The following is a 9,319-nucleotide window of genomic DNA, read 5'->3' as shown; positions in this document are numbered from 1 at the left end:
CCTGCTGAGGGGTTTTCAGACTTATAACTCCAGAGAGAGTGCTCTAACCAGGCTACAGGCTACTCTGACTAATGTGCCTCTGGCAAATAGAGGTTAGAAAACCCAGAGGTGCTGGTACTGGATAGAGGTACTGGCTTCTCCACTCAAGGTGAGACTGACAGCCACATTTCAGACAAGGAAGAAATTTTACCCCTTGGTCAGATTGGCATGGCTATGGGAGAGTTTTGCCTTCTTTTGCAGTGAGGGTCACGGTGCTCTTCCTTGGATCTCCTGAGTGCATTTTAAAAAACTACTTCCTGTCCCTGCAATAGCAGGACATTAACAGTGCTCCTGCCCCTGAGCTTTACCTGTGGCAAGTTAGGGTATCGCAGGCACTATATCTAATAGTTGGGCATGAGGACTGTTCATGAAGTTTTAAGAACAGATTAGACAAACATTTTGGATGTTTTGGATAGAGGATGATCCAGCTTTGAGTAGGGGTTGGACTAGGTGACCTCCTGCAGGTCTCTTCCATCCATTATTTTTTATAATTTTATTCATTATATGCATCTTTTAACAAATACAGGGGGCTTAGGAAATGCAACTATGGTGTTCACTTGTGACAAAAGGCTGTAGTGATAAGTTTGCACCATAGTTCTATTTTCTGTTTTTATACAGCCTTTGTAAAACCCTCTTGGTATGTATAGCAAATGCCTCCCAAATAGTGAGACTATTCAGGATTATTTTTGCATTACCAAATCAATCTGCAATTTAACATTGACTTTTTGTGTTTTATTTATGAAAATAAAAATCCATTCTTTTGAAGGATACTATACATTTAGGCATAGTATACCTGATCCATGTTCACAGTTGGTTTGCAGAAATAGTCAGCAAATGAAAGCAGCGCTGGATCCGACGTGAAGGCTGAAATTGCTTCCGGCTACAAACAGGTAAGACGACACACTGGAGATTAGAAATCTGTTGCTTCTATTGCAGAGGTCCAGCAACAGTCCAAGATCTCCATTCCCTTTCCACAGTAATTTTCTAGAGCTCAAGATAGGTTCTAGTAATTTATGCGATATATGTAATAAGCAAATGCAAAATCCATTTAACCCCAGCCACACACACACAGAAAATAAAGAGGCAAATGTATAGTGCAGCTATTCTTGAGAACCTGATTCAGTACTAGCTACTGGATTCATTTTCCTAAAACAATGCAACTTTTAACAAGTACCTTCAGCACTCATGAACAGCAGTCTACTGAAAGGACTATGTCCCTAGAAATTCTGAATGGAAAAGATATGGCACATGTTACTCTAATATATCTCTATGTACCTTACTTACCCCCCTGCTTTGTAAGTGCTACTACTAGAGGAGACATTCCAATTTAACTTTGATTCATTCTTTGGCTGTCTAAGATGGCAGCTTTATGACACAGTTCATTGCCCAGAAGGAATGGAGTTGAAATGATCAATTCATATAATAGGGACCAAATAGCTGCCAGAGGACATCAGCCTTTCATCACTTCTATCAACATCCTTATCTGAACCCACAATTAACAGGAAAGCTTGGTACACAAATCATTCATTTCCCCAATACATTCATAACTCCATTTTATAGTTCATGCTCTCAACAAACTATGACCAAAAACATTTACTGGCAGCACTGCCAGTAAGTGCTGAGGTCACATCGCTGCTCTGGGCTCACAGAGCAGAACTGTCAGATGAGGATACCTTGAATGCTCGAGCTTCGGAGTTCCTGTGAGTGACAGTCTGGGCTAACAAACTGCGCCAACCCTTTGGGTCCTCCTTGTATGACAGCTGCCCTGCTCTCAGTTTTACATACAGGACACCATCCTTGGAAAGAATTGATCTGAAACAACAAAATTATCAGCATCTTCCTCAGACTGAAGTCATTTAAGTTATTTTCCCAGGCTACCTTTAATACTTATGTGAACAATTAAAAGAAACGAACAAACTGGGAACTTGCCTGTACTACCATCCCCATGCAGGGATTTCTCTCTTTCTTATTTAGCCCCTGCACACATGCTGTATGTGAAAGTCTTGGTTTCTTTGGAAATCCTGCAACAGGATGTAAATCCAGAGAAGACTACTGCCTTCATTTCATAAGTGCAAAGGGGCAAGGTGCTCCAGCACAACTGACATATAACACAATTTCCTCTAAAGATAGTACAGCCACCTGCTCCACCCTCAGAGGATGGTTCAGCATCTGTGAATGATCATAAACGGACACCATTGTGTTCCATCGCATCATGCCTCACTCTACAGAGAGTAATACCACATGGTACTGCTCTATATGACATCCTCCCTTAAGATCAGGCTTTGCTTCCCCCCCTATTAAAAACAGCAATGTCAACAACTAATCTGCTCATGAACACTTCCATAAATTAGGGCAAGTGAAACAAACACAACAGTTCAGACTCCCACCATTATGAAACAGTTCAGTTGGTTACTTCATTTAGAGGATGGCTACCCATTTGTTTTGAGCCCTTTCAACATCACCTTAAATATCCTAACAGAAATAGCTCTCCAATGTAACAACGCAGCGATAACCTGTAATAGCAAGGCAGGCAAGTAAAGGCAAGATCGTCCACCTGCCCTTCTCTCCTCCAACAAATTGTCATGCTCACAACTCACTCCATTTCGGAGCAGTGGAGAATAGGCTCTGTGGCATGCCCTGAAAGTCAACATATTCATGCAATTTTTGGTCAGCGTAAACACAGTAGGTCCAAAGCTGGGAAGCCTTACAGACTCAGTCAGGGTCCTGCCTTAATTTCACAGCAACAGAGACCCCCCGGGAGCACTGGTGCTAATTTCAGCTGAGGCAGTACAAACAACATGGAGACAACCTCTGTTTCAAGTTCCAAGTCACATGGACCACAATAAGTCAAAAGGCAATGCCTTAAACTCAACCTAACACTGAAATGCAGCCCCTGCAGATTCCATAGAGCTGATCCAAATGCTTAGGGCAAGATATCCTTTCAACAAGTGAGCCGCTGCATCTACCAATAAGCGCATGGCTTTGAAACACAGCCCCACAGAGTATCTCATAGCATCTAATTTATTCTCAATAATGTTGTTTAAATAAAACAGCAATCTTATTAACAAAAAATTCAACTGGCTTTCTTCAAGCCACTCAGGCTTGCATACTGTATTTCATTTACAGAATTTATACCTACAGGTTGTTATCTATCGTGCTAAGTGCAATTTTACCTGTGAATACTGTATTCAGAAACAATATCTATTATAACTGTCCAAAGTACACATTAAAAAGTTATCCTGCATTAATCAATCTGTACTGCATACATCTTGCACGATACTGCAGATAAATATTAGGAAAAACTGGTATCACTTTCACACCAACAGCATATGATTTTCAGGGACATAAGTCGCATCAAATCCCATCAGTTAGAAACACAAAACAAACATGCACAAGTTCAAGGTAGTTTCTAATACTGCACCTTCTCAAACCCCTGCCAATGTTTGTGGCTTTGTCATCACTCCCCCCGCCCCCTCTCGTTTCATGCAAGAGCCATACAAACAGAGAAAACAGAAAACTTCTCCTGAAAGTTTCACTCTTCCCAGGCACTGTATATGCACAAGGTGCTGTCAAATGCACAAAAGCAAACAGACTGAAAATGGAGAGTTGCTCCAACCTACTGTAAGTTTTAGGGGTTAATTAACATTAGAATAGGTTAAAAAAATGTTAAGAGCTAAAAGAGCATTATCAAATTAAGTCAAAGTAGTATGTATCATTGCAGATACTTACTTCAAATGGTGCATTCCCTTGCTTAAATCAATTAGTAATTCCCAGTATCGTGGGCCTTTCACTCGGATCTGGTAACATAAATGTTTTAATTACTACTTAGGTGCATGTTACTTACATAGGGGTCACAAGGACTGCAAGAACAGAGCTCTATATAAACCAATTGTTCTTGCCATGCTTTTAAAGGGTGGATGATTCCTTCCAAGCCAGTTGCTTTGTGCTTCTCTGAGGAGTCAAAGGAGACAGAAACTGGCTCTGTGTCCCCTACAGAGGATATTGATCAGGACAGGATAGCCTTATTTTACCTGTTTCAGTAAGTGGAGCTCAGGGAGAAGGGTTGGTGCCATCATTTCTTCTGTGGTTTCTTCATACCACTGTGTACCCTTTAAAATATCAACATTCATATGGAAGTAAACATACCTTCATTATGAAGGGGAAGAAAGTAAGCACGTTTCACAGTGTCAACATTCAACTTGTTAAACTTAACATATTTTAATATTCTCTAGTTTTTCTGATTAAGTGTGGCATTAACTATGTGGCATGTGCATGTTATGAAATATATACAGCTATATATCATTTTTCACCTTAAAACTAAAGTGTTTAGAGGTGAGTGGTGCTGCTAGTGAGGGCAACCTGCTGTAGCAATGCTCTGATATCTCTTGTTAGGTGTATAGGGTCTCTGTAGATCTCTAGTCCTATCTGCCAAAGAAGCATATCCTTATTCCACAGAGAACACTCTGCCACATCACAGAGAATCTGCAGGAAGTTACATCTTGAATATATCTTTACAAACAAGTCCAATCAGCAGCAAGTGTTGTAGCTGAGAGTAGTTGAGAGGCATGCTAAAGGACCCATTTCAAAAGAATCTGGTGGACCGGAATCACAAATGAGCAGATGAACAGTCAACTCTCAGTTTGTGTGTTTGAAAATCTCACCTTTATAAATAAAGAAGAGATCCAGTTTTGCACAATTGGATCCCCAGACTTTTGCTACTCATTTTAGTTGCCTTACACTCTACTCAAGATACCATTCATGGCACTAGAAATATGTGAAATATTGCAGGATTTGGAGGTGGTCCTTCATAATTTGACTTAGCAGTTTGGTTCAGCTCCACCAGAAGACTGAAACACAACCAAGATCACACTGAAGACGGTAGGTGCCCCAGACACAAAGGTTATAGAAGGCTCCCACAACTTCATAGGTTCCCCCCAACCCCAGCATCAGCACAAGATACTTTACCTTGAATGTGACCTCTAGTAATGCATAACATGGAGTATTTGTATCTACATCAACAGGTACTAGAAGCCTTGGCTCTGCTGCCAGCACATAGAGGTGCCGTAAGGCCTGAAGGTGATACCTGTTTATATGAATAAAAAATTGCATGACAGTGTTAGAGAACTTTACATTTTCTGGCAAGCTGTTCCCAGGATAAGGAACAGATACACCCCAGAGGAGACTATAACGATGACATCTGCACTATTACAAACATACATGTACTACTTTTTATAAGATATACATGATGTACCATATAGGACAATACAAATATGTATTTTGCAGTGGATCTCACACAGAGATCTTACATGAAAGTTTTCATTGCAGAGCAAACAGTTATTGCCAAATTACACTGCTCCAGGATTCAGTCTGTTAAGAAATAACAGAACTTTATTTCTTCACTGATCCAAAGTTATTACCATCATACCATCCGTTACTTATTGTGTCACTTGTTACTCATCTTTGAAAGCTTGCATCAGCTCCTATCTTATTTCCCATTCCCAGCACCCCTAAAAGCTTTCAGAGCCTTGTTCTGGATTTTATTTTTTTGTGGAAGTATGATTGATTTTAAGAAAATGTATGCAATAAGGAACCCTTTACCTGTTGTCAGTGCTGTGAACAGGGAAGTGAGGATACAATGCACAGAGAAGGGCAGCAATTGAAGAATCAGAAGTGCTCAGTGAGTATCTGCAAAGAAACATCCCTTATTAGCTCTCAGCATTGGTGAATAAGAGTAAGGCTTCCATGCGTCTCCAAGTGTATTCTTGTGAGCTAGGAGAAAAGGTGATGTTACCAAGTGCACAGATGAAATTAAAATATAAAAATGTACATCTGTTAGCGTGGTAGGCCATAAAAAGTGACAAAAAGAATAGTTTCAGCAAAATCCTCTCTGCTATTTGAGGGCTGCAAAGTCAAGAGGGGAATATTTTATCTGTTTATGCTTGGAAAACTGTGTACACAAGAATAAGGGATAGAATTTTTAAAATGACAGTTCTGCAAGAAGTGAGGGTCTGTGGAAAGTTTCCAGCGGTGAAGCAGATTTTTCAGGGCCTGGGCATAATGAAAGTCAATCTGGTACATCTTCTCCCACATAAAACAAGGGAACATCTAATTAAAATAACTACATACTTAAACAGGTTAAAAAAAAAAAGTTAATACCTGCATAGCATACAAGTACCATGCATATCCTCTACTGTAGGAAAATTACTGGGGCAACTGGTTTAAATGAGATGCTAAAAAGAACTATGCAGTAATATGAATGGCAGCAATATTTACCTTTGAATTAGCAGTAGGAGTGAAAACATACCTCTCACCAGTTGAAACGGGAAAGGAAAAACTGGCCAGCTGCATTACCGTTCTTTTGTTTATAATCAAACTCTTAATTGTCGGGATGAGGCAGCTAACAAAACACCTCAGTCCAGAATAAAAGAACCAAGATTACAACAGAAGACCAGCCCATTTTAGTTTCCCCATTTTAGTGTATTATTAACAGAATTCCTGGTATGACTGATTGCAGAGGCCAACAGACTCACTGGAGGGGCAGTACCAGTGTTGGTTTCTGCCACTGATGTCATCAACTTTTCATTTATAACAGCAGTCAAATACTTGACTTGGGAGATTCATTTTACCCACCTTATCACAAAGAGAAGTATATCTAAGTAACTCATACAGAAACAGCAAAAGCTGTAACCATGATCAAGATTATATTACTAAGCAGACAGAGAAAATTTATAAAGAAGCTGTAATTAGTATTGTTCTAGATATTTATCATCCATGAGAAGCAACAGAATTCAAAATATAAAGAAAGAAAAAAACGGTTACCTTCCTCCCCCCAAAAAGAGAAGCCCAAGAGCCATGTGATGAGCCAGATGGAACCCATAGTTCATTTCTCCACCTGTCTTCTTGTGCATGAAACGACAAAGCTGGAGGACCTTCAGATTTCCAGACCCAGCCATCACCATTGCAAGAGATAGGAGAACAACACTCAAGCAGGTTTCGAGGTTATAGTGGCCTGTCTTGAATTAGATTGGAGAAAGATGATAGTACATTTCCACATCATTACAAATGCTTCTGGTCAGGCCTTTTATATGACCCAGAAGAAAAAAGGAAAGTTCCAATTGAAGTTGCTTTACTAGAAATCTTAATCATGCGGTCTTCTCATTAACATGCTAGCAAAATCAAACAAATAGTCAAAAATAGTGCAACAGCTACATATACGCTCCTCCCATTAATTCCAATCCCTACAACTATAAAAATATTTTTCTCAGGACTACTTGGTTTACTCCCCAATATTAGAAAAAATGGAAAACGTAGCTGTGGAGAGAATAAAAAGTAGTGGTATCCTTTATAATACTGGCTTACTGAAATGCCATACACTGTATTTTCTCCCATACAACACATTCCAGAATAAAGTTTTTAAGAGGCAAAATGAAGAAAAGAGCAGATCTTTCCTTATACTAAGTAACCAAGTAACAGCATTGTTCTGCTGCCCATGAGTCCCTGCAGATTTTACTTTTGCCTGGTAAGGTAGAAACTGTTCTCATCATATTCATCACATATAATATGCACTGCAATTTCCAACAGCTGGTTTTTAGGAAAAAAAAAAAAAGCTTATGTTGTATGCAATAAAATATATATGTTCAGCAGACTGGAACTAAAAATGACATAATCCATTCCATATCCATTAACGTTTTACTTATTTTAAATCAAAACCTGACTCAGGTTCATTTTCATGAGCAGAGAATTTAAAAGAACTTACTATGGAAGCTGTAGGCAGTATTGATAAACACTTCATGAAATCTTTGGCAAACTTGTACTGGAAAGAAGAGAAGTATGTGTATGTGGATGAGCTAAAATGACAGAGATGAAAAATCTACTGGTATATGTGGGAGGGTAGGGAACAGGGGAATGGGGACAGGAAAAGGATGGTGGGGGGAGGGGAGAGGGAGAGAGAAGTCTCTTACCAGGCAGTTAAATGCAGCTATATTTTCTGAACCAGCGAATCGAAAACCCAAAGACAAACAGGCACCAGCAATAATGTAGACCCGTGCTTGCCTAAAATGCATTGGAAATGGGAAATAACTATGTATCATTTCCTAATTCAAATAAATAAAAAAGTTCATCTTTTATCGAAAGTAGCAAATAAGAACTCAGAAAGCATAAAAAGGCTAAAGCGTGGCTAATATACCATGGCAAATATACCATGGCATTTGCATGACGAGCCAAATGACAGTTAGGTTTGATTATATTCCTACAATATAAAATCTGGGTTTGTACAATATCTGCCAGTGATTCTACATCAACTTATTTCCAGCTTACTTACGCCAGAGTCTCCAAATTCAGATCTTCTGATGGTGGCAGTTCTGTTGCCTGACGGGATATACTATTCTCTCTTATAATCTGCAAAAGGCATGGCAAATGAAATCTTTGACTGAACTGTTCATTCTTGACTCTTTTTCAGTTCATACATGATACAAAATAAAAAGTCTGTTTTATCAGAATATACAATAAGCTTTTCCTCTACGGCTGCCACATAACAATAGGCTCAATTCAAGGGTCAACATTTTGTTATGAAATATCTTAATCTTGTTAATTTGAGATTTCTAAAAGTGATAGTGAGAGTCTCATCATGTGATCAATCTAATCTATCAAGTTGAACATTGCAACATGTAAGCAAGCCATACAATAAAAAATAAGATCCAAATTACTATAGCAAGAGCTCAAAGAAAGGTCTGACACCGAGAATGACATCTTTTCGTCAAAAGCAGGTTTTAAAATTTAATTTTGTCAAACTTAAACTGAATAACTATTCCTCACAGTGTCTTTGTACTTTAAAGGTACATTAAGGTCAACCAAAAAGAAAAGACATTATTTATCTGTGTCCCAGGGAAGCGGGGACGCCGGGAGACCACCGTGGTGGCAAAGGGTCCTGCTTACCTCCCGCAGAGCTGGAGGTGCCAAAAGGAGTCCACGCGCCGGCGCGGGCTGTCAGCCGGGCATTTATCCGGCTCCGGCTGAGCGGCGGGGGCGGGGCACACCGGCCGAGAGAGACAAAAGGCGGCCCCGCTGAGACAATGGGGCGACTGAGAGGAGAGAGCTGGAGCGCGGAGCCCCAGCAGGCGGGGAAGCAGACGCCACCCGCTGAGGGCGGGACGGAGGAGGAAACTGACAAGGACGGCTGTGAGCGGTGCAGCAGCACAGCCGGGAGCAGCACGTGGAGGGGAAGAGCCAGCTCCGTGAGGTGGGGCAAAGCTGGTGGGGAAGCCGGCAGCGGAGCCGGCGG

The 9,319-nt window shown here is 40.3% G+C and overlaps 1 protein-coding gene across 2 annotated transcripts in view; it reads right to left on the bottom strand.

Annotated features, from left to right (window-relative positions):
• The window catches only part of ANAPC1 (anaphase promoting complex subunit 1), a 96,570-nt gene that overhangs the window by 10,577 nt on the left and 76,674 nt on the right, over positions 1–9,319 (bottom strand). For both annotated transcript variants that reach the window (XM_025205706.1, XM_014520540.2), the window contains exons 35-44: positions 8,360–8,436; positions 8,001–8,091; positions 7,796–7,852; positions 6,859–7,052; positions 5,638–5,724; positions 5,005–5,122; positions 4,071–4,148; positions 3,769–3,836; positions 1,713–1,851; positions 833–919 (exon numbers count right to left, since the gene is read on the bottom strand). In XM_025205706.1, coding sequence (XP_025061491.1) covers positions 833–919; positions 1,713–1,851; positions 3,769–3,836; positions 4,071–4,148; positions 5,005–5,122; positions 5,638–5,724; positions 6,859–7,052; positions 7,796–7,852; positions 8,001–8,091; positions 8,360–8,436 — 996 coding nt within the window. The remainder of the gene's footprint in view (positions 1–832; positions 920–1,712; positions 1,852–3,768; positions 3,837–4,070; positions 4,149–5,004; positions 5,123–5,637; positions 5,725–6,858; positions 7,053–7,795; positions 7,853–8,000; positions 8,092–8,359; positions 8,437–9,319) is intronic.

The sequence above is a fragment of the Alligator sinensis genome, unplaced genomic scaffold (assembly GCF_000455745.1).
Source record: "Alligator sinensis unplaced genomic scaffold, ASM45574v1 scaffold794_1, whole genome shotgun sequence".
Classification (NCBI taxonomy): Eukaryota; Metazoa; Chordata; order Crocodylia; family Alligatoridae; genus Alligator; species Alligator sinensis.
Note: the sequence above shows the minus strand (reverse complement) of the source record. Positions and strands in the feature narration are given on the sequence as shown.